This window comes from Ischnura elegans, chromosome 10 (genome assembly GCF_921293095.1).
Source record: "Ischnura elegans chromosome 10, ioIscEleg1.1, whole genome shotgun sequence".
Classification (NCBI taxonomy): Eukaryota; Metazoa; Arthropoda; class Insecta; order Odonata; family Coenagrionidae; genus Ischnura; species Ischnura elegans.
Genome location: NC_060255.1, coordinates 67,297,109 through 67,323,680, shown reverse-complemented (window position 1 = coordinate 67,323,680; position 26,572 = coordinate 67,297,109). Strand labels below are relative to the sequence as shown.

The 26,572-nt window shown below is 39.4% G+C and overlaps 2 protein-coding genes across 2 annotated transcripts; both read right to left on the bottom strand.

The window, feature by feature from the left end:
• Positions 1-632: 632 nt before the first annotated feature.
• LOC124166884 (tRNA-dihydrouridine(20) synthase [NAD(P)+]-like) lies at positions 633-13,036 on the bottom strand. The gene is made up of 8 exons (XM_046544595.1): positions 12,543-13,036; positions 12,321-12,459; positions 10,094-10,250; positions 8,719-8,894; positions 7,871-8,212; positions 6,824-6,920; positions 5,464-5,837; positions 633-852 (listed from the first exon to the last, which is right to left on the bottom strand). The coding sequence occupies exons 1-8, from the start codon at positions 12,700-12,702 to the stop codon at positions 744-746; spliced, it is 1,554 nt and encodes a 517-aa protein (XP_046400551.1). The 5' UTR covers positions 12,703-13,036; the 3' UTR covers positions 633-743.
• Positions 13,037-20,833: 7,797 nt separating this feature from the next.
• On the bottom strand, positions 20,834-23,172 carry LOC124166930 (gem-associated protein 7-like). The gene is made up of 3 exons (XM_046544644.1): positions 23,033-23,172; positions 22,789-22,862; positions 20,834-22,694 (listed from the first exon to the last, which is right to left on the bottom strand). Exons 1-3 carry the CDS (start codon positions 23,056-23,058, stop codon positions 22,510-22,512), a joined length of 285 nt encoding a protein of 94 aa, XP_046400600.1. The 5' UTR covers positions 23,059-23,172; the 3' UTR covers positions 20,834-22,509.
• Positions 23,173-26,572: the final 3,400 nt, after the last annotated feature.

Sequence of the window (26,572 nt, the reverse complement as noted above, 5' to 3'; positions counted from 1 at the left end):
ATATTTATAGAAGACCACAGTCCTTGTATATGTATTCCCAAATGCAATATTAAGAAACTGTTATGCCACACCATTATTCAGTACCTAAGTGAAAATCAGTGACATTCAAGACTAGAGGCAAGGCAGTTTCAATTGAAGAGTCAGATCCATAAGATCAGCCACCTGATGTCAAATAAATTAAGTCAAAACACCTGGCAAGAGTTTAAGGGCTACACACAAGAAAAATCGTTTAATTTGACCAGAATTCTAATCTGGATCTCCCGAATTAGCACCAGGTAATCTACCACTGCTGCAAATAAGGCTATTCTTCCTCTGCAAAGACTTTGCTGGCTTTAGAGGACACAATTGTTAATGCTGCCAAGCACAAAAAGTTAAAGCAAATTGCATATGCGGCAGCAAAATCCTATTAATCCTCTTAAGCCAACACAACTCTACAGAGGAAGATGTCTCAGTAATTTTAGCGATAGAATATCTAGAGAAAATTCCTGATATCCAGGTTTGAATCTCAGCCTAGGCTAAAGATTTTTCTGCAGTGGAATCTTCAGACATTATCTGTACTTGCCAATGATTCCGTTAAGGTACAAAGCTGACTATTCCATGGTTAACTCCTTGAATAAAACACCAGGACTTTCGTAAAGAAGCCAACAGTAATCTCTTGTTTATTGTAAAAAAAACATTTCAACAAACACCCGTACAATATACAAATCAATCGTCACCCTCTCCAACCGTCCCTGTTGCACAGATTAGAAGCGAGTTCTCTGTGTGAGGGCGTGGTCACTTGGCTGGACTGCACCAATGGAAACAAGACATGCCAACGCGGCACCTTGCTCAGCTGCTCGCTTGTTCTTTTCCCTTTGGAAAGGAAACAAGAGACAACACACTTTTCAATTGATGCTGCGGCAGTAAAATGCTTCTCCTAACTCCGCATGCGAACACAACACCAATGAGAAAGAAATGCAAGCCAGAAAGAAGGTCAAAACAAACTGTACACCACAAAGATAAAAAGTAGAAATGATTATACTTTCCTTAATGAAAGTTTATCATGCTATTCCTTCACAAATCACATGCAGCAATCAATGCCAATATACCTCTGTTCCCATAAAAACAAGATGATAATATTACTAGGGATGAGTCGATTCCAAATGTCGATTCTCGATTCCACCGATTCTCGGGCGCGGAATCGGAATCGAGAATCGATCGCCTAAAGTCGATTCCGATTCCATCGATTCCAGGAAGATAAATGTTTTGAGCATAGACTATAATTTTGGGGCATAAATGCTGCCACAGATGTCTCAGTAATTTTAGCGATAGAATATCTAGAGAAAATTCCTGATATCCAGGTTTGAATCTCAGCCTAGGCTAAAGATTTTTCTGCAGTGGAATCTTCAGACATTATCTGTACTTGCCAATGATTCCGTTAAGGTACAAAGCTGACTATTCCATGGTTAACTCCTTGAATAAAACACCAGGACTTTCGTAAAGAAGCCAACAGTAATCTCTTGTTTATTGTAAAAAAAACATCTCTATCATCATTTTCTAAGCGGCCGCGGTGTCAGCCTTGCCCGTGCGGAGGATACGTCCGGCACGCGGGTGCTGCGACGAACATACCTTAGCGGCCTCGGAAACATGAAAATGTCGGCAAGAGCGACAAACGCACGAACCCTGAATTGGCGCGTGTACATGAGCAACTCTTAGAGAAAAAAAAAATTGGAAACCTCGGGATCGGGAAGCAATGCATGCGTTTTCTTTCCTTTTTTTTCTTAACCGCTGGTCACGGCAAATCAAATTATTGCGATTATGAATCACATTCGGAGAATTCATCTGGATCACCAATTTTAAAGTATAATAGATCGAAATATATTTTTTTATTTTCGAATGATATTTGAAGTCTGATGATAATAAAAACGTGCAGAGAGCGAGTTTTCCTGTGAAAAAAAGTTTCTTACAAATACGCGCTGAGAGCGGGTTTTTTTACGTGTGTAACTTTTTTAGACTAACACGCGTCTGCGTCAATAATAAAAAAATTAGACACATTCGCGTTTGTATAGCCCAGTTTCATCAATGCAACCCTTGAGGAAATTGATACTTGCTTGGCATAAGCCGCCGCGGCCTCCGGGCGGACTCGACAGGTTGCGTTCGGCCGGCACCGCGCACACGCCAGGCTGCTCTAGTATGTATGGACGCAATGAACGCTACATTATTGTTTAGCCACCGAGGCCAAACGAGAATGTAGCCACCGCGGCTATTATTATTTTTAGGGATTGTCGGATCGGATACCTCGGATCCAAATATCCGCGGATATTGCCCTTCATCGGATACATCGGATCCGAAGTCGCGGAAGACATCGGATCTGGATCCGAAATTTTAAATAATAGCTTCAGTGAATACAACGCCCCATCAGGGTGGAAAGAGTTCCGATTCTCTCTTCGAATGCGTCGTCGCATGCGATTCTTGTCCTACTCATGAACCGTTTTGTTTGAAAGCACTCGCAGAGGTTGCGAGTAGAATTTCAGCCATGGCCAGGATTTTCAGCCGGAAAATAAAAAAGGAACCACGTCAAAAGTAACAACGTCGCGGATTTCAGAAAACCACTCTCGGCCGTCCATCAGCCCGTGCCTCTGTTGTTTTTTTTTCGTATCCGAAATCACATGGACCAAAAATCATTGTCTTATAAGGAAAATATCAAATCACACGAAAACAATTGACGCGTGTTTCATCCCTAACTCGTCTCACCAACTGACCTTTTTTGGCCTACCTGCTTCAATTCTCTGTTTCTAGACGACAAATGTTAGGAGAGTTACTCTCTGGGCCCGAAGATATCTTGATAGCTTTTCAGCTCTAATTGTTTGCCAATCAGTTTTCTATCTACAATTCTACAATTACCCTTTCCTGATATGCAACATTGTCCAAACAGCACAATTTTCAAAGAAACAAGCGCAGCATTAACCCCTCAAACAATTAAAGACGGATCGGAAACGCCATCTACATGTATCACGTAGCGCGCCCAGCTTCGCTTTGAAGGCAACGACGCGACGTCACTGAAGCAAGATCTGACTTCTTCGTCCGACTCACTCATTTGTAGCCTTGTTGTTTGAAATATGGAGGGAGTGTGCTCCTTCCTCTCCACCTCTCCTTTACGCACTCCTTCCCAGTGGCGTAGCCATGGGGAGGGTCCGGACCCCACCCCCCGAAATATAAAAACACAGTTATTGTCCTTCACAAAAAAAAAACAAAATACTGAAAAATCAGGAATTTACCAAATTTTTCTTTAACAAATTAAGTTTTTCGATTATAAAAAGTGTTAAAATTAGTTTAAAATCCATTATTTAGTGCCCGGTTTTTCAAAAATTCCCCCCCCTGGTTTTGGATCCCCCGCCGATTGAAATTCCTGGCTACGCCACTGCTGCTTCCCCTCCACCTCTGCTTTACGAGCTTCTGCTGCCCACTCCTTCCTCATGCTGAGCGGTTGAGCACCTCATCGCACGTGACGATAATGCCGTTTTAAATACTGTTAATTGTGTTGCTAATTGAGCAGTTGCAATTCAATTTAATGATACATCGATAATAATGTATTTCATTGTGCATAAACATTTCCATTGAGATAAGGAGAACCAATGAATGCCGTGTGCGTGCACTGTGGCGTAAATTATCGCGAGGATTACTAAATCCACCTCACCATAGTCGATGGCAGGGGGGTAGCCAGGAATTTTGTTAAGGGGGGATCCAAAACCAGGGGGGAAAATTTTTAAACAGCAGGGTACAAAGGAGAGGGTTTCAAACTAATTTTAACGCCCTTCATAATAGAAAAACTTCATTTTTCAAAGATTCATTTCTTTTTCATTTTTGTAAATTCATGATTTTTAAATATTTTTTCCCTTTTATGAAGGAAAGTAATTGTGTTTTTATATTTAGGGGGGTCCTCTAGCTACGCCACTGGTCAGTGGTTCATCCTAAGATTTTTCCTATTTTCATTTCCAAACCCAAGCGTAACAGTTTAGGCCCTGTGTATGTAAAGATGTTTTTAAAAAACAACTTGAAAGCTGATAAAATAATTTTTAATTTATAAAAATATTAAAATGTGTATGAAAATCTAAAAAGCATTCCATTGATTGTATGTACCCACAATAAACTAAAATAATGACTTTGTTTAATGGCAGGAATTAGAATATGCATTTGGATTCGAAAATATCCAATTCGAAAGATCTGGCTCCAAAAATCCTGGATCCGTTCATCCCTAGTTATTTTATTCCATTCGATTCTTAAATTTTAATGACAGCAATGCTACAGATAAATCAAAATCCCACCTGTTAGAAGGAGTAAGAATCGATGGAATCGGAATCGAGAATCGGGAATCGATTTGAAGGAATCGAAATTGGAATCGGAATCGAAAAAATGTGGAATCGACTCATCACTAAATATTACAGCAGTGATAGCAATGAAAGTTCTCGTATTTACAAAGTGATAAGACCTCCAGATGATAAGAATTTTAATTTGGTCCAGAAAGTCAGCATCATATTTTGAACCTTCCATGAAAACTATACTTCGAGCCACCTTAATAATTTCAGGTACAAATCAGATATACGCGCAGACAATTTAAACTAAGATACAAAAATAGATAAAAGAAAAATACAAGCACTTGAGTGAGGGAGAAAATGCAATGAAAAAGAGATGAATCAGATGACGTCAAAGGACCAACTCAACCCATTCTTAGCAGGCTGGGAGAACATACAACAACAAACAAGAAAGAGGGAATACTGGCAGTTGCTGAGTTTCATCCATCCCAACTTTAGCATTCTGTACTCGCTTCTTCACGCCCGGTCCCAGCCAGAGGCCGTGTTTAAGTCAACGAAATTGTTACATTAGACCCATACTCAAGGTTTTCCTGCAACAATTTATCCAATAACGCTGTCTAATGTGTTGCGATGAGTCACCGGAATTACTGCTCGGCATTGACGCGTACTGGGCGCAAGAGCTTGTATTTCTGCTCTTCCGCGGCCGCGTTAAATTTCTTTCCACACATTTTTAATCCATAGTATCTAATTCTTCAGGTGAGAAAGTGCCTCATTCTAAATATTTTAGGATTGATATATGGGAATCGAAGAGAGAGGCTGTGATAAATTTAACGGCAAATTCTGGCGGAGAAATCACTATAGTGCACGATATTACGCGGGTGCATTATACACGAGACTAAACGAGCCAAACGACTTTGGAATCGTAATGAAATTGAGCAAATGAACGTCGGCAGTATTAAACAAAGAAGGCTTAGGCTTTAATAGATTATGACTCATTAGACGTGATTTTTTCGCTAATCCACCTAAAATCGCAAAAAAACGCGAAATTTCGTTTTTATTTACAAACTTCGCGATATCGCATCCCACGAAATTTACGGATCTCTACTAATTACAAAAGGCTGGCAAAGGCAGGCAAAAGCATGCAAATGAAAACAAAACCTGAGAGACTCACCAGTATGTCGAGGTGTACTTCTGACCATTGAATTGCACCTCCGACCGAAACAGCTTGTCCACCTGCTCTGTCTTGTACTTTGGCTGCGGCACATGCTTCTTTCGGGACATGACGAGCAGCTGTGTCTTCGGCAGATCCCTGTCCTCCTTGTAGAGGCTGCGCAGGAATGCAATGTGAAGCTCAACCACGGGCGATTTGGACACATCAGACAAAGCACCCTCCTCACCACTCTCCATTGTCTTCAACTTCTTCGTCCTGTTGTTCTTGAGCGACAATTCACTGCCCTCCCTACTCTCAACAATCTCGTCCTTTCCGTCCTCCACACCTCCGTCAACACCACTGTCCACATCCCCACCCCTCACTGTGCGAATCACCTGATAATGGCACAGAAAAAGAAACAATCAACAGAATCATCAAAGTGGTTACAAAATTGTCGGAAATTAATTTTCTGACGTTACTCTGGCAAAAATTGTCATTACCCCTAAAATTTTGCATCAGCAATACAAGATTCTCAGAAGTTAGAATTTTGAACGCAAATAAAAGTAGAGAAAACACATATAAATATATTTTACTATTAGTTACCAAATTCATTTATCTATTCACGAAACAATGAAAAAATTGCTGCAACTGAAATTGCATTGAAATCGCGGAAAAATTATCAAATTGAAGACGACAATATGTATTGCAGTGACGCAGCCACGAATGCTGGTCTCCAGAGTAGACAATGCTAACCACTGTATCACCACTCCTCATGGGAAGAGGCCCCTTATTTTTAAATTATGCAAGACATGTTAAACTTACTGCATGAAAAACAATTAATTACAGCCACACTATGGCCCATTCAAATACCACTACCACAAACCACTACCAATTCTGAGAAGCAATCGGCATTCCGTATGTCATAAAAAATAAAGGATCGAAAAAAGCAAAACAAAGTACGTGGTCTCCCCTTGTGAGAAAAATCATTTAGGTTACCTGGGATTCGCACCCAGATCTCCCAATTGCAAGCCAGGTATTGCAAGATTTACATCACTGCACCATCTTCTTCCAAGCAAATCTCAGACTGGGTTTATCAAACTCGGAGGTATCAACACAAAGGCAAACTTTGGATTTTTTTAACATTTAGGACAGTAAAACTCTGCACGTATAATTGCCACTGGAATTACCTGAATAACAAAGCAGTTTTTACAGGGGCCCATAGAGCTAAAGGTTCTTTCCCTATGGCAACAATTTCAATTCCATAGCCGTTCACAAGCTTAAAATGTACTGCATGATAGAGTGAGTTTTAAACAAGAAATAGTGTTGTGTGTGTCTGCTCTTGGAGATGATATTAACACAGGCAGTGGCTGGGGAGACTCACCTGCGGCACATACGCTGGCTGCGAGCTGTTCTTTTCCCTCTGAGCACTTTGTTGCTCCTCAGTCGATCGGCAGAACTCCCCCATCCCCCAGATGTCACTGCAAACACACACAAAAGAAGACTATAAAATTTGGCTAACAACCCAAAAGAAGGACATAATTCTGCACAGGAAAAATCATTTGCTTCGATCCAGATTTGAACCTGGATCTCCTGAATTTGTGCATTATGTTCTACCACTTGAACTACCTTTAAAATGTTGCTCAATTCCTACAATTCCTGCAGGATTATCTGTTGCGGGGGTACATGCTCCAAACCGGTAAATTCAATTGGAATCATTACGAGATAAAATTTTTGATCTTGTCATTAGTAAAGGATGCCAGTTTCAGTGGTACATCTAATGAAATAGAATCTGCAAGTATGGGGTTCAGTAAGGTATAAACATGTTCATGTCCCAGGATGATCCCCAAAAGTGCATGTGTACCTCATGCTATTTAGACATGGCAGTAATCAATAAAAATATATTTCAGTAAAAATTAATTTGCAAGAACATACTTCTTGGAAGCCATCTCATAAAATATTTATAACAAAAACTGCAGTCTTCATGAATAAAATCAAAAAATCACGAAACTACCTTATGTGTCTGAATATAGTCCCCCCTTTTTTTCCAAAAATGCCCGTGATAAAAGTTAAGGAGGGACTATAATCAAACCCATTTTTTTTTTTTTCCCGAAACTCGAGCCTCAAAATTAGGGGGGGGACTATATTCAGAGGGCGACTATATTCGGAGGAATACGGTATATGCACTCAAAGAGCTCCATTCATGTGATCACCTATCCAAAGCTTTGATTGTTAGATGTCATTGTGTCAGAGAATTCACTTGGATTTGCGAGAAGTTTAGTGCTTCAATCACTGATCAATTCATCAACCTTCACCCCTATCCAATTTCCTCTGACAGCTCTACGATTGTCCAAGATTCTTCCCTTTTGGGGTTCAAATTTCCTGAAATTTGCTTCTATTCTCTAACTTGCAATATAATAGTCCAACTCACCATATCTGCACCAGCGTCTGTGCTTCCAGGAACTTCTTCCCAAGTGGAGATTCCTGGAGGTCCTTGAGCATTGCCTGGATGCAGTACTTGACGTTGGGTGCTGGGGATGCGTAACGTACACAGTAGTAGAGGTAGTCTTTGATGAGCGGTTCGAGGGCCTTCCACCTCTCACCTACATCCACGGGTGCACCCTTCCTCTCCACCTGTGATACTTGCTCAACATCCCTCCTGAAAATGGTGCAGTCCTTCTGTGCAGCACGTGCTACCATGACGCTGGCAGCGCCACATGCCACCCGAAACCTCTCAATGTCGTCATGACAAGCAATCTCTTTGGATCCTCCACTGTACATGAAAAGGATGGAATTAAAATAATCAGTCAACAGAGTGTACAGCAGGTGGACATTTCAAAAATCTCTACTATTTCCAGGTTTTCAGTCACAATTAATACTGCACTAAGGTTAAGAAAAGACTTAGCTGTTTCACAAAATAAAATATATTTACGACCGGTTTCGATACAGCGTATCATCATCTGGCCAGATGATGATACGCTGTATCGAAACCGGTCGTAAATATATTTTATTTTGTGAAACAGCTAAGTCTTTTCTTAACCTTTGTGCATCATAAAGGAGTTTCACCATGTTACACCAACCACCATCGCATTCACAATTAATACTGTTTCCAGAGGAAATACACACAGGATAGAGAAAAATTGTACCACAAAATTTTAACCCAAGATAGCTGATGCCAGCAGGAACCAAAATTACAAACTTTCTGAAAATTCAAAAGTAATTCCATCATTCAAGATTTTCACATGATCGTGGCAAACACCTTAAGAAACAGCGACTCACTTGGCAATGACCGGGATGGAGAGTGCCCGCGCAACCTGCGCTATCTCCGCACTCCTGTTGGTGTGCTGAGGCCGCTCATCTATCCTCCGGCCATGGATTGCTATCGCAGCTGCTCCACTTGCCTCCAATCGCTTGCAAAGTGCTAGAGTCTCCTCTACTGTTGACAGCACTCGGATCTGCAAGGAAGAGGACACCAAAGATTCTATAACTATTTCACTCCACCACTGAAAATAACCTGCACTATATATTTTTTTATCTTCACCACCCCAAAAACAGTGCATTTATGGCCTTTACACAACAAACAACAACGTTAAATGATAAAAAACACCCATGCTCTAGATAGGGACAACTTATCAAAGCAGGACCTGAACCTGTGGCCTTCGGTTTGGCAGGCAAGGACTTTACCCCACTGCCACCTGGGCAAGGTTCAACATTTTATCAGAGTAAACTTCATCGTTAGAATCTCTGAAGCATAAAATAAAATGTTTCAAAAGAATCTCATTAGCATAATCTAATGTACCAATACAAGATTGCTGAAGGATTGGTCCAACAATTAACTGAAGGATTCTACAGCCTAATGAAAATGCACAGCCATTTACAGTAGAATAAACAGAAAGAACTCGTGATACAAGTAACAAATTTCAGAATGAAAAGGCTGTCATATTTCATTGGCAGAAAAATACATGTACTTAATGATAATAATTTAACTGGGAACACATAATTGTTATGCTCCCTGAACTAATGTAATAGCAGGTTATGCCTATGGCATAAGACACTGCAGATCAGCTGAGGAGATATACTTTATTTATCTGAATATAGTCCCCCTTTTTTTCCAAAACTGCCCATGGTAAAAGTAAAGGGGGGACTATGCTCAAACACATTTTTTTTTTTTAATTTTCCTGTAACTGAAACCTCAAAATTAGGGGGGGGGGGCTTAGAGAGATATGGCAGTAGGAAACATGAGATATAATAGAAAGGAAGTAGACATTCCCAGGCTCAACCAAACTTGTTTTTGACTATATTCTTTTCATAATGAAATAAAATAATACAGAGTAAAGCAGTGATCAGTTGACTTTGTAATGATCAACGAAGATATCGTATTGCCCACAGTTAGTTATTTTGGCCACAACATCTCTTCTCAGAAAGTTGACTTTGTTAGCTGGGCCTAATGATTGTTATTAAAAAAACTTAGAATTAGAGAGCTGAAAATTTGCATGAATATTTTGAAAACAGTACATTAATAAGTGTACATTTATAGCACTAAATATAATGGTGTTCCACCTGTTGTGTTTTATGTTAATTAAAATGTGAGTAACAATCAATGACGAGCCACATGATCAATCAATACATATAAAGGAAATTTATATTCCAGTACCTTGCAAGTCACAGGAATGGAAAGGTTTGATGAGAGGGTTGAGATGATGCTGCAAGCGAGATCTGGTTTGGACAACAGTGCTGCTCCCATTCCGCCCTTGAGCGAGAATTCTTTGGGACACCCCATGTTGATATCAATGGCTGCAACATCTTCCTGACTGTAAATGACAGGGAAGCACACATAGGCTAATCCAAAATAATGACAAAATCACCTTAATTACAGAGAGCTATCATCGAAGAAATCAATTCTTGCCCCATAATTCTGCATATAAATGCACACACAAACCAGGGGAATCATTAGAGAATCACACGGTATGAAGTGAAATTCCTTAATTATACCAAGCAATTTTCAATTATTTGGTACCAGTATCTTTACAGAATACATATTCTTTAATGACAAAGCAAAATTAATTTAAATAATCATCAAATAAATTTGCAGCAGGAGTCCTTATACCTTAACTTCTCCCCAATTTAAATCTCCATTTTCTCTGACTCTCTCCAGTGATTTAAATTTACCCGGGAAACGTGCATCAGAGTTCATAACAACTAATGGAGTAGCTTGCACTGCGGTCAAATTTTCAAAAATGTGGTGTTTCAGAGTGTAGGCAATGTGTGCATTGGCAATAAAGATGTGTATACTGACAATGTATTGTATCCGATTAGTAGAATAAAGATGGAGAACCTAAAAGAACATGTGCTTGCTTGTTTGCCCATGATTCTAGAATTATTTAGTGAATGAGAGCGGAGAGAAAACAGTTTTGGCAGCGAGGTGTAAATGGTCCTTCACATTGGTGAGAAGTTTTGATTTTGAACAGTGGATTCAAGCAACTGTAAATGAGTGACGTTGGAGAAGATGGAGCAGCAGGAGGATCTTTCAATGCGATGCAGGGCCCACTCTAACCATTTGACCCTTCAAAATATACTGCTATAGAGTGGTTGGAGCAGTTTGCGGTTATGCCAATTTCTGTGATGAGGTTGGCAGTGACGTTGAATAATTACAATTACACCACACTTGGATTGTTACACAAGGGTCATCCAGGCTTACTAACAATGTAATTCAAGGCTCGGTCAGCAGTATTTTCCCCGGTCATCAAACATTTTTTCAATAATGTACTCCTAGTGTCCAATCCAATATCAGGCCTGTTTAGCTTAAAATGTTCTACGAAAAGTGACCTTGCATCCATGGGAATCCATATTGACTTTTTTCTTTTTCAATCAAGTAACTTATCTATGAGACCTATGCCAGTCATGCGAATGAAAAACTTAGCCTTTGCTTTGCTTGTTGGGGTCTGCTGATTGTAATAGTTAACGATAACAGACTACTGCTTTGTTTATTGGAATTTCTTGATTTTTGCACCAATATTTTATGTTCTACCAAAGTTTTGAAGAATGGGGAAGTGTGGTGTTTCAGAGTTAAGTTGGTAATGCCGATGTGAGTGTAGATTGCAGTGTATTACATCCGGTTAGCTGAATAGAATTGGAGAACCTAAACAAACATGCCGATACCTCCACTGCAAAAATGCTCAACAATTGCCCACCAAATCAAATCCACTCATCTAGTAGCCCAACAATACGAATCCGCTCTGCTGGCAGTGTCTGGAGCATAAACGCTCACCTCCAAGCTTGGAGAATAGGAGATGAGCAGATTTGATTCAGTGAGTGATTTTTGAGCGTTTTTGCAACGGAGGTATCATTGTGTTTGAATGACCACCCATTAACGTGGAGAATTATTTAGTGAACAAAAGCAGATACAAACAGAACATACTAAAGAACTAATTGAGGCTGAACACGCAATTCAGAGGAGTTTGCTTCTAGAATTTGCTGGAAAAGATAGTACATAATAAATATTTTGCTATAACGCATAGGGTAATGCAATGAATTGCGATGTTCTTAAGTGCCAACATTTTTTCAAACGAAAAACAAAAACTGTTGATATAGTGTTAATTTCCAAAAGAGAATTTACTTTCCGCAGCTTGTCTTTAACCAGTCGACAGTGCAACAGCTCCATTTAACCGTATGTCTTAAAATTTATTCTCCCTTATGCCATACACAAGATTCCTGACTTTTCCCTGATTACTCTGACCTTTAACAACCCAGAGAAGTTAAGCAGGTTGCTCACCAGAAGCCCACCAACTACAGGGTCTTTTTCAACCAAATAATTAACGCTGTAGCTTTCAACTTCTAAAAATAAAAAATGCACATCAAAAACACGAGATCCCTACACTCACATTTTCTTGGCCACTTCCAGAGCTCTCTCAGGACTACAAGTTCCGATCTGCAGCACAACCTTTCCTTTCTCACGTTCGCAGGTTCTAAATACCACCGTTCCATCCGTTCGATCAACATAGTCCACGGTTCCCAGAGCATCTGCATGGAAATAAAAACAATGGTTAACATAAAATCATAAGTTTTCCAAATCATGGAACCCCAGAAATATTGAATTGTCCAACCGTTTACTTTTCTTGTAGATCTAATAAGCTTCCAATCTATAAGCTCTTCACAATAAACAAGGTCTGCACCGTAATCTAAGGAAAGTAACCTTAACGGCAAGGTGCCAGCTCGCACCATCGGAGCCAGTATAATCTTATTCCTATAATCTATCTTTGACATTTTTGAGGTATTAGAGAGTTACTATTCTTTACAATATTATAGTTGGAGAGTCATGTTATCCATCATCCCCTGTCAGCTAGAATCCACCAATATCTGCGGGCACGAGATCGCCATTCTTGTATCATAAAAACATCGCTTTCAACACCCGCATTGAGAGTTCCGCGAAATAAATCAGTTATTTGAACCGTTTACACAAGTACACTCACTGCCACCAAATATTTGAGCTCATATTATCTGACACAACAACTTATCCCGAAATCCCTTCACATCCCCGGTCACCATGTGCAAAAAATTGATACGAATGGCATTCCAAATGTGTATTGTTTTCAAGTCTACAAACATGAAGAGTAAAAAAAAAGTTAATTAAAATATCAGCGGCGCTGCGGGAATCTTCCACACAGCAACGATCGACTTGTCGCCAATAGGTGGTACTAGTCTCGCCAATGGAGTCCCATTGGACACGCGCCAAAAGCGAACGGTGATATCCATGAGAGCAAGCTTATGCTCCAGTATTTCCAGCATATTCATCAGTTTTCGACTTGAAGTCGGAGAAAAAATATTGAAAATAAAGTATAGTTACAGACCCTTGAAGCATCATTTCCTTTTTTAGTAGATGTATTTTAAGCTCTGAGATTTGTCATAATCTAAATAATGACACTGTATTATTTATTTCAATAGATAAGTGCAGTCAAAATTATCAACTTTTGAACTTATGTGTTGCAAAAAAAACATAATTTTAAAGATAAATGAACGAATGTAATGAAGTCAAACAATCAATCGCAATGCTGAATATTATGACCAATCACAAACCCGAATAGGGTTGTTCACCATATTTTTTTTATTTAAGAAATCGAAAGATCGTGCATCAGAAGGAGCAATGACAATAATATTATGCTATTTTCTTCATTGTACATGTTTAGAGAAGGCTTTAAACAGTGACAAATTTTACGTTACGCCAAAAAGCCCTACTTCCATCTTGAATTGATGTGTGACGTCACAAGCCTGTAGATGCCCTACTGCAGTGTTGTTTAAGTGGCTCAGCAGGGTTATTCCACTTTTTTCAAGATCTCCAGCGTCTGCCGCCAGATCAGTGTTTAAAGAAAATCCAAATTTATCCTTTAATAAGAGTAATAATAAGCAAAATTACCCTTACTTGTACATATTTATTGCTCATCATATCATAATAGCACTAAAACGTACACATTTCACGAGTTGTCTTTTTGATACATATAATCAGTATATTCCGAATCAACTGTTTCAATGAAAAACTTGACTCACAATAAATATAAAACACTAATAAAACATGATAATCGGTTTTCCAATCACTCTGCACACGCTAAAAGAATTTGCACTCCTTGAAGTTCGAAAGATTCTCCACACCTCACTCATCACTAACGACTTAGAATCAGTTTACGTTATTTCACATTGACATTTCGAGGACAATGAAATGAATAGGCTGAAACAAATAGCTAAATCGGTTATTGTAACATCAAAAAACTTCGAATTTCACTATTACTCTTACCCGTACTCTTACCGTAACCAAAATATAAAACAAAAACAAACAACAGCGCAACGAAATTCGTGAAATGTAAACACTCGTGAATGCTCAAAATTAATAGGTAATGAAATCAAACGGAACTTAGAAGCGAACAAACGATTGGAAATTAATATGCGTTCGATGTATCCCTAAAGCACAACTAGATCAAATATGAAACATATCCCCTAGGCAATAGTTAGATACCTTAGATCGAAATGTATAGGGTTGATTGAACTAGCATGGAAGAAATAAATAATTTCGTCGAAGCAGTTACATTCACAACTCACTTCACTCTTTACTTCATCGTCTATATGCAATCATTCACTTAGGGGTACATTAAGGGCACAAATTGTGTTCACTTGCACTAGAGGCACAATGAAAGTTCACTGCACGTAGTTTCCTAGCAAATGCAGCTATACAAAACTTTCAATTCCTGTCAACGCTACATACGTTGCCTGCCTAACTTGAAGAATGGATTTCATGTCGCCTTGATCCATCCGGAAGCTTCATGCACAACATAGGCCATTTCAAAATAAGGAAAAACCTTGGCAAATGTCCAGTCGGCATGCAGAGTGCTCAGCTTGGCATCGAGCGATCGAGGGTACAGGCCAGCCGTACAGGCTTGTTTCGTCATCACCTCTATTTCAAGATGGCCGACCGTTTTTGGCGGCGTTTAAAATTGTTCGAATTTTGATTGCTAATAATTCCATCATTACTTTTTCAACGCATCTGTCATTCATCCCAATCGAAATGAAATTACAACAGAAGTGATATACATTCGTTTTTTTAGACCGTTCTGATAGGCTTGAACAACCCTATTCTTGCTTCATGTTCCTTGATCCAAACACATGATGATTACAATCATATGGGTGAGGGAATGTTTTCTGAGCGCTTTCGGTGCATTTGTGGAATTCCTGAGGAGGAGCCTGATTTATTCTTTCAAACGGTTAACGATAAAGTTATTGGTGAGTTCTCCCACCGTATTGGAAAAAATCTGCCGATTCCATTGAATGTGCTAATATTCAATTGAATTTCCTTATATTCAATCGAATTTCCATATGATCAAATAAAATTTGTCACTTTTCAATTGAACGGAGTTGAATATTTCCAACAGGGTAGATTATGTTCGCATATATAATGTGTTACATATAACACCATTAGATTAAATTCAACTACACATTTATAATGATGTAATAGGGTGGTTTCCTATTATTTTTTTATTGCCTTAATCGAAAGATTATTACTCCTGGAGTATGCATTTCACGTTCTAAGATTTTCTAATGACGATATCTTTTTTTCGCAATTAAACGAAAAGTGAACAATTTTAAGCGCGCGAAAACGCGACGGTAGGAATGATGGGTAAAGTCCGTGTGACGTATTTCTGGTTCCGGCTGCCGTCCTGTGAGGTAACCTTGAGGCGAGGCTTGAGCGCTTGAGCGCTGATACGACGCAGGCTACTAGCAGATAGGAGAGTACCCTGCTAGCAGATATCGTTTGGTTTAATTTGGATTATTACTACCTTATTAAATGAAGGAAACTTTCCGGCCTTAGACAATTTTAATAAGTGATTATTAAGAGATGTGTCCCTGAGCTCTGTGACTCATGCATGCATTGGTAATCTCAGACGATGTAAAACTCCTATCCTCTCGTGTAGAAACTAGGCCCCTGTGACGTCACGTGGAGTGGAATCGTATGGGCGCCAATCTGGCCTTTTTCAAATGAGGTTAAAATTGACCATTGCCATTCGTTTAAACTGGGATTCCTAAAACCAAATAATTTGTATATTATGAAAACCCTAATGGTGGGTAACGAATAGCAATCAATACGTTTCGTTTTCTTTGATGAAGGAAATTACCCTATTATGCGATGCCAAAACTGCACGTATTTTTGTAGTTAATTTTCGGACAACGCCATGAAAATAAATTATTACCCGGAGACGTGAATATTTTACTCTGGATAGCCACGCTGGTGGATGGAAAGAAGGAAGTGGGTCCCAACCCGACCAACCGCGTTCTTTTCGACGACGGTCGTCACCCCACGCTGCGGAGGAGGCTGCGGAAACGGCTGAGAACCATTTGGATAAGAATTAGACATAGCAATACAATAAGCCCTATGTAGTATTTCATTTAAAGGATGTCACAATATAATTTTAAACTCGTCAGGAGAATGCCATAGTCTGTGAGGCCTGCCCGGGAAATGTTCAGGAAAATCGAAGCACAAACGAGAAAACTGGGTAAGGGCGAGGGTGTTCGGGTTCGTCGCACACTAACATAACGAAAAGCTGCAACTAGCTGTTCATTTTGTTTGAGAAACTTTTTAATTATTGTGCTGACAATGAGTATAAACACAATCAGGGATGCCGACTTATAAAAAATATTGGGGGGGCCAAACTGGGGATCTTGCCCCGGGAAATTTTATAAGTAAAGATTTTAAAGTTTTTTAAGCATTTTAGAAGAGTCATATGAACAAAATTAGAACCCTGATAACTCGAATCTCGATATCAGGACACTCCGGGGAAAATTGACAAGCCCGACTCATTTTTTCCTCACGTCCATAACGAATTTTTGAGGGGGCTCGGGCCCCCTCAGGCCCCATGGAGTCGGCGCCACTGAACACAATAGATACATCTTTCACAACTCTCATTTACAATGAAAATTTTCTGTAATCTCTCATTCTCAATCCGTACGTGGATTGTGTCTCAAACATGACTTCCTGCAATAGGTACGCCAGGAAATTTATTTTTTACAATCGGGCAACATCAATGACTTAACAAGTGAACCTCCTGGAGGAAAGGCTTACACAACCAGTGTAGATGAAGACCCTTTACTTACATGCAGTGATTGTTAAGTTATATACTGCCTAAACCAAATGCATCCCCAAATATACGACTAAGGTAGTTCAGCCATGTCAACACTACTAGCGATGTTGGCGTATCGGCACCAATCAATCACGATACCAACCGAGAGATACTTCCTTTGAATGCCTCTGTTGAACTATGAAATAATCATGCACACTTGGTTGTCACTTCCTTGGAAAATACTTCCTCATACTCATTTCACATTGAAACGCAACCATCGTAGGCAGATTTAGTGACGGTACGGGGCCACGTGCCCCCCCTCACGCTTAAAAAATTGACAAATTTGTTTATACGGTCATCATTACGTTCGTTTTGCTTTGTGTATTACGGAGCCTCAATCCAATTTCATATGAATAACTTTCATATTAAAATAGGAAGACTACTGTGTACAGTAATTGTTGCATCTTGTTTTTAATCTCAAGTATGCGAAGATCATTTGCCTCTCAGACCCTTGTCCTCGCCCCCCCCCCCCCCCCCCAGAAAAATCCTGGATCCGCCCCTGGCAACCATATAATATGTCAGATACGCACGATCTGTTGTATTTTAGGTCAAAGTGAAATCATTCCATTAGTTATTTTATACCACAGCCTAGATTAAAAAAATAGCCTGTAGTTTTAATTTCTCGCTAGAAACTATAATTTTAGGATAATATAAAGTCCCGAGGCCGTAGTTATGGTCGATTTCGACTAATGGCCCGGCCCCGGCCATACGATTAGTGGAATAACCCTGCTGAAAATAGAAATGGATAGATGTTTTAATTATTAATATGATCATTGATAATCATTGATATTAATTAAATTTAAGAACATTTATTTTAATTCCATACTTTTATTATACAATACATTTGATGGTCACAAAGTGCCTGACATTTTCATTTCTCGCACCATTCATGATCATCCTGGTTCAGCGGTCATTCATTTTCGATTCGTCAATCCTCATTTGAACTCTTTTAAGGGAACCTAATACTTTAAAAAACCCACATATTTTCTTCGCAAAAAATAACTTCATACTCAGTTATTCGTGCGAATAAACTCATTCGCACACGGGGACTTCGAAAAGAAAAAAATTAGTTCCGAATGGCGTTAAGCAGCAGATCTTTCGGTGCGCAAGGAATATATAGGGATGTAACGTATTCCAGGGAAAAGAGGAAGGAAAATATTGTAACCACCTATTGCAGTCTAATAGGGGGTTAAGGCACGGCGATAGGGCTCCCTGCAGACCTCAGGCTTGTAGAACAGAATTCAAAACCAACTGCCAACCACGGCCAAAAGCAATTGACGGATACCATACCAATATACGGCAGTGCTGGTCTCGCACAAACATCCAATACTTTTTGATGATCTCCACAACCTAAAGTTACAATTCTGTCTTTAATAATCAACTCATTCAATCAATACTGAATTTAATCTGATAAATTAATATAAAAATTTGATTTAGCAAGCAACCATTACCAACTGTCTGACAATGAGATACGAACAAAATAATTTCGTACCTTACGTAATAATGATAAAACTATAATTCTCCGGCCCCGAGAAGTTTACTTTCTTCCCTAAGTATTTGGAAGATTGAAATTGAAATATAATCTGAGACCCGAATAAGTGTAACAAAATTCATTATCTAAATTTGACCGCGGCATACATCATGCCTGGTGTGTTGCATGTATACACCTATAGGTATAGGTATTTACCTATTGTTAAATTAAAATTACGGACTCTCTCGAAAAAAGAAATTCTGCCATTTCCCTGGATGGCAAAATTGATGGCTAATGTAAATTAATCGCAAAAAAAATATGGAGAAGTCAAGGACTACCAGTAATGCCGGAGTAGCCTTGGGCAAAAACAGCACTCAGGTCAGAAGAAAGATGATAAAAATCTGTGAAAGTTCGGCTCGCCGAGACCTTGCGTCCGATTCTAATTGTAAGTCAAAATTATTCGTCTCTTCATTTCGTGGAGAATAGGAAATAAATTTATCTCTCGGCCATGTGGTCCTAAAAAGAACTATCGTTAAGAGCAGGCTAATGCCGACGCCGGGTTTCTCTCCACCCTTCCTTCCATACCCTTCCCTCATGGTGCAAATGACCTCAGCTGTCGGTCGCCTCCTCCAAATACCATACCAAGAACTATCGTAAGGCAGGAATAGTCTCTTCAGAAAAAGGTAACAAGATTGCGGCTCACGCCTGGAAATAAAATCTAAAAAATAACGCATGGCGCACCTGAATTGCGTGCTGCATAGTCTTCCAGGATACGAAAAACCTCTATTCTGCTGAACATACCTTAGGGCAGAGGTATTCAACCTTTTACAGTGCAAGGGCTAAAAATCGATTTCACATCGTCTGGAGGGCCACACTGCTCTACGTCATTTTATAAATACATCAATAAAATTAAAAAAACAGTTTCAAAGTGCAATATTCTCAATTCGTTAAAATGTTCAATCCATTGATGCGATTTTTAACATTGTTTATTTCAGACGAATATGTCACTGTCAGAAGATTTTCAAGGTTATTTTGTTGCGATTTTTATACCAATACCAGCTGACCCTAAGGCCGGCCTTAGGGAGGGGCGACCACCCCGGGCCCCGCGCTTTGGGGGGCCCCGCGTTCGTGAAAAAAAAATTAAAATATACGATAGTTTTGAAAACGCAATTTCTACTATTACTGAATTGTTAATTCCGAGCTAAAATACGTACCTATTGAAAAAGCGCGCTTTTTAAGTTTATTTTACGTTATAATTTTATGAATAAATATAATTATAAATTTTATTTGTATTATACTATTTTGAACTCAACTGCGTGATGGTATCATAACGGCGTAATTGCGAAGTCTGAATTTGGGAGGGGAACACATACTTAGCCAGAGAGTGGTAGGGATTCAAAATGCTTGAGTTTGTAGATGGGGTATAGAGTTTAATATTTTAAGTGAAGGGCCCCGCACTGAAGGTTCGCCCCTAGCCCCGCACCTGCTAGGGCCGGCCCTGGCTGACCCGGCAAACTTCGTGCCGCCGATTAATCACTGAACAGTTTAGTTACACCATTTATAAATAAACAGAAGTAATTACTTGGATTTAGCACATAATACACACAATAAACTGACCGCAAAAGTACGCCGTGATGGGCTGCCTTCGGGAAAAGGGTCGAGGATTATATTTGCCCAGTTGCCAATTATTTGCAGTTGAAGCGGTCTCATTATCAGTCAATTTGAAAACTCCAAGAACTTATTCTTACTCATCTTCACCTTGCACAAAAGCTTTCCCAAGAAGGTCCTTGGCTTCCACTCTTTAAGCACTCTCAGATATACATATGATGATAGGCACCCATCAGTGACAGGCATACTTCTCCAACGTAAAGGCCAATGACAGTGACTTCCAGAGTACTATTTGATGTCAAAGGTTGATTATTGATATAAAATACACTGTTATGGTGACTAAGGAAGACGGGATAATTTTTAGTTATAATTTTCAAATGTCTTTTTGTCTCACCTCCATCCTAACATATTTTTCTACAATAAGTGCTCTATCCTCTTCCCCAAAGAAATCAAAATTATTTTAACGATAATTGCTTAATACCTCATTTTCCATCATAAAAACGCTCCACTCCCAAGATAGTGACCAAAATGTACCCAAAAAAGGGTTAACATTGTATCTGCACAAATAAAGAATTATTTCTTCAATACCTTTTATGGAAAGCTTTACTTTTTTTGGATATTTAACTACATCTACTACTATGAGTAAATAAAAATGCTCTAAAATATAATAAAATCTTATTCTTGGACATAAAATTTAAATTATACACATAAATCTTCTACTATGATGCAAGGACCAACTGGAATGGTCAATAGGATATTTTTGACTCATCTGTGGTATTACGTTCACAGCAAAGTCCCTTGGTTCTAGTGTTTAATTAAGTACTTCAAAGATCAATTTTTACAGACTATAAAATGTTACTTTTACATAAGATAGCAGATACTTGTTAGGATTAATAAAATTTTTGATAATTTAAAATTTCATGTTTTATTTTTAAAATTGAGATGGTTAGAAACCTAACTTGACTTAAAATATTTTTCACATTCTTGGATTTAGCACATAATACACACTGAGACACAGATGGAAAAACTTAACTTAAAAATTACACAAAAAACACTAGATAATCCATTGCCATAAATTTAATTTCTTCAGCACAATCTGCGTTTTCTAAATAATTGTGTGTCATGTATAATGCTGTAAGTAAATGCTAATGAGGCAATCAGCAAAACCCATCCCGGTCAGGAGCAATAAATACTCACATACCCTTTGTCTAAAAAGGTCACTGATAGATAATTTACAAGAGAACGAATTTATCATTTTGAGAAGTAAATGAAATTGCAAATTTTTTAATACCATGAATGCCTACTGTTCATTTAATTAACCAGGAAATCAACAGCACATGGTTGGAGACCATTTCTGGAGCTTATGTCTATTCCAATTGTTTAGTATATTTATGTCCACTGCATGTTACATCATATATGGTTAAAATTTCATACTGGCACATCTAAGTAATTGTACTGCATGGACAAAAGTGCCCATTGGATCATCAATGGGTGTGATAAAATTAAGGTTTATGAGGAAGTCGTACCATCAAAACTGAATAATAAATCCTCCTGTTTTTATTTTAAAATGCTTCTCAAAAAATATTTTGCAGGAGTATATTCTAAAACTTCCAAAAGTTTCAGGGCGATCGGAAGATATGTTGTTGTAATAATAATGGACTAACAGACAGACATTTATTCAACTATAGGTAAGCGATTCATGTCTGTGTTCCTTTGGGTTATGATTCACATCAAAGTGGTGGGAGGGAAATGCCTAGACCATTTACTGTTTGAAAGGGAGGGGAGTATTTAGTGTTTCCTGTGTCTACGCCCACTGAACATTATATACCATGCTGAATTATACCAAATTATATAAATAAAGTTGGCTGAAATTCATTTAAGTTACTTAAAGCTGACTAGTCGAGCAATAAATTGGAATAAGTGTCAAATCTATCTCGAAGATAGTACCTATTTAACAATCTGTAATAGGTTGGTGACTTTCACATATAATATGGACTATGGCTGACCACACAAAGAAGCGGAAAATACTTTCATCAGAAAATAAGGCATTCAATAAATATTTTCTTAAAACTGAATGTATAAATATTTAAAAGATATTGAACAAATGATCGAGCTAAAATTTCGGTCAATCTTCATTTCCCGAACAAAGTCTTAAAGTGATTTCTGCTATCATCACCGCAGAACGACGGAGAAATTACGACCTCATCAGGATAACAGACATAGATCTCAACAAGTACAACTGATGATCACATCTGAATTTTTCAGCCAAAACAACTCCACCTTGATTAACAGCAATACTTTCCTTTTTAGAATATCATTAAGAGCAATATAAATTCACTCCACGGCCACGTTCTTCACTGAGAATGAAATAATATCATTCGTCCTAAGCAGAGTTTGTGGGATGACTCCGAGGTGGGTGTTTAATTCGGACACGAGGATATGATCTCCGTGTAAATCGCATCCCTTGAAAACACCGTCCACTGCCGTACTCTCGTGCATCCAGAACTCACACTTCTTTCCTGCGAAAAAAAACGTGAAAAATACATAGGCCCTCTTAGGCGAAAATATAACGTTTAAACAAAACCATTTTCCAGCAAGACAAATAACGCATACCAACGAATGCTGACATGGCTCTCAAATACCGCTCGCGAAGAAATGACCGAGCTTCCTGCTCCTCATTATCGACGCTGAAATTCAAATTCAAGAGCATCAATTAATTGCGGTGAAAAACATGTTGCATCTTGATGATAAATACAGAAAATCCCCGTTTGGAATCAAGTGAGAACCTGGGCAGCAAATGGTTCGGTACACACAGCGAATTATGGAGAGAGTTGCACTTGAAAGCATTTAAACCTACCTGTTGACATTTTTCTTGCTGACCATGATAGCAAACTCCTCTTGCGAGCTTGTTTACAATTTGGAAGTCAAAATACACAACACCAGATAGGGTTGGTCGGGATGAGTACAGGTACCAACTTCCGCGATGTACCCGGCCCGATTACTCCGATCCACTGATTCTTGGTACATCGCTTCGCCACCAGAAGCGCTGAGGTTGGAGCCTGCACACATGCGCTGAGATATGGCCTCCTTTCATGCATGGGCATACAGCATTAACGGAGGCCATGGCTGAACACAATCGGTGATTACATGACACAGGGCATACAAATTGGGACGCTTTTTTTTAATGCTCTCGTAGGAAGGCTGCATCTCGGGAGAAGGAAAGCGCTTTCCAGTGACTAGACGATATCAATGACAAACGATAGTCCCGAAGAACCTTTCCCACAGTCTTTTTTTGTACCTCTGTCATTTTTTTCCTATGACTACGACAGCCAGACCAATCAGGCCCGATATAGAATGGAGCTAACCTTTTCTTTAGTAATTTTATTCTTATTTTTGCGGTTAGGCCACTGGCACCCTACCCTCCTCATGCGAGTACCTCAGCAAACACGACGTAATTTCATGAAATGGCAAATACGAAACTGCCGTGAGTACACTATTTCCAATTCAGTTGCAAAAATGAGGAATTGGGACTGCACAAACAAATAGTGACGCCTAAGAACTTCTGTCAATGATTCTTCATCAGTTCATGAACGTACTTTTACTTATATACAGTTCCAGCTCAGTGCCATGAATTTACAAAAAAATAAAAATAGCAGCTTTATAAGTAATAAAAACAAACTTAAATTAAATTAGCTCGTAAACAAGGGTAATGGGACTAAGAGGATTATTTAGGAACAAAAACAAATTATTATAGAACTCGAAGAAACAAATCTGAGCCATACCACGTACTGCCTGACGTTTTAAAGGCCAATCAGAACAAGGCCACCCTATTCGGTTTGCTGTGTTTTCATTATCGGAATGAGGTACACCTATCTTGTCTTGTTTAACCTGGCACAGATTAGGCCACAAACTGGCCCCCTTCTACCCTCTGGCCCACCAAAGGGAACCAATACAGTCTGAACCATAGTAGGGAGATTCAAGAGGGAGTACCAAACAAGTATAAAGGCTTTTTTGCTAGGGGCAGTGTTTCCATTATCATTTTGCTGTCTCCAACTGGGGCAAGCAGGGGTGAATTAAGGTCAATGGCTTTGAGGGAGGGGGGTCATCACTTTCCATGGGGCCTTGGTGGTATGTGATACAATACATGTGTCTTTCAGATGCTAATCAGTTCTTTTCAAGTATTATCTTTTAACCTGGTGAAATGACAAAAAAATACTGGAGAGCTAACATAAAGATTGCCATCATTTCAATTCTTCCAGAAATTAAAGGAGGTCATGCAAGTGGTTGCAAAACAAGCAAACTCTGTGGATGCCTCAGTAATGATGTGTGAGAGATACAGAGGGCATAACCCAAATGTTCCCTCATGTATTTAATGAATACTTCCTAAGTTCAACAGGCATGAGAGCCTCGGAGACTGGATGCCAGCACTCAGCGGCAAACTGAGGTGACCTCAAAGACCTAAGTAGAAGAATATTTACCTGAGGGAAAACTTCTCCATAGGCTTTTATGCCCACTGCAATGCTCCTCTGTCTTTCCAAAGGGGTTCAGAATGGGTTGCAACAGTTAAGGCAGAGAGCCGATTTTCAAGCTTAGAAGGCTAATGGCCATAGTTGGCTACCTCCTTAATGTGGTTGGCTCTCAGCATGAGCTCAAGACGGCCTTAATGGAGAGAGTTTGGATGTAGGCCTCTCCCTATTCTCATAGATGGATGGCCCTCAAGTGCGGCATGACCTCCATGTTGTGAGAAGTTGAACCTAGGCATGACCCGTACAGAATGAGAAACACCTTTGACCCACTACAGCCTGAACCAGGGTAGGGAGATTCAACTCAGTAGAGAACATGTTACTGATAAATTTGTTAAAGTCTCCTGGATGGGATGGACGCAAGATTTTTCTCTGGATTTATGACAGCAATTTGAAGCAGGGCATTGGCAGCAGCAAAATGAAATAGTGAAGCCATGCCAACACTATGTATGGTCCACGGACACTGGGGCTGGGTGGATGCAACCAAGTAGTGTAGGAGTCTCCTTCCCTCAGTCATCCTCATACCGCTCCATGTTTTCTGGGAAGAGATAATTGGTAGGGTTTCCTGCACCCATTGCAACAGTGTTGTATACATGACTCTATCACATAGGCTACATTTTGTCCATGGGTGTTCCTAATGGGAGAGACAATTGATCCTGCCAGTCCAGATCTAGAGGTCATAATACGGTGCAAGCCTCTCCACTGTGGCAAGGCTGTAGCCTAAAGGAAAGTCTCATACCACTATGTTCTCCAATTATCCCCCTTCCCACACCCATTTATTATAAAAATGCAAATAATCCTCAAACCTTAATCCCCGATCTGCTGCTACTTTGGGACCACAATTGCAATCCAGTCCACTATGAAGTGGAAAAATTTTGGACAGTGGCATGTTCATAGATCACCATTTTTGGGAGGGCCTGGCCAGGGTGGGTGAATGAGAATTACCGTTAAGGACTTCCTTCCAAGTCCAGAGCCTGTACCGGCATACTGAATTTCTGCCAACCTCCCCAGGTCCAGACCAAATATCTTATGAGCTAGTGCTCTTTAAATTCAAGATATTAACTTCCGGATTGCATAACTCCTTGTCTCTAGAAAATTTTGGGAAATTGTCAAATGCTGAAAGACTCTCAGCTTTTATGGTAGACAAGAAAACAATTGTGGGCATTATTACTTATGTTAGGCCTCAAAAGAACTGAAAACCCTATTACATACTTTCATTTGTAAATTGAACTGTTTAGTTTAAACCATAAAAAAGCTCAGGTAAATGTTTTCCGTTACTTTTATAAGGGGAGAATTTTCCTTTCCGGGGCCCCTTTACCATATCATTGCCACGGCCACTTTGCTCCTTGTCTTCCCTTATATTCGCCTATTAGGGAGACTACCAACAGAGACTCCAAATATTGGTTTGGCCCCAATGCGTAAAGTTTGCTACATGATGAAAGGCAATCACAGCCACCAGGAGACTTCAGTATTGTCATCGCATTCAGTTAGGTGATTTTGGTCCTTCAGGTGTGCCCATCTCTCAAGTATTAGGGCCAGAAATGCTAAGCAAGCATCTTTCCACCATAAGAGATGGGCCGTAATTACTGCTGAGGTAACCAAATATACAGGGATAAGTTATTGAATTCACTGACTGATTTTGATCTCATGTATTGCATCTAAATGAAATAACCCCGGAAAAAATGCATTCATGCCATAGCATTGTGATTCAATGCCCATGGCAGAGTGCAAGGCAGGAAGACTCCTCCAAAAGCAAATTTTTAACCGGCAGATATTTCCGATTCTCAGTTTATCTGTACAGTACATTGTACACAATATACAAATACAATTGTACCACCACTTGTATGTAGTTCAGTTGGCAGTATTGTTGATCA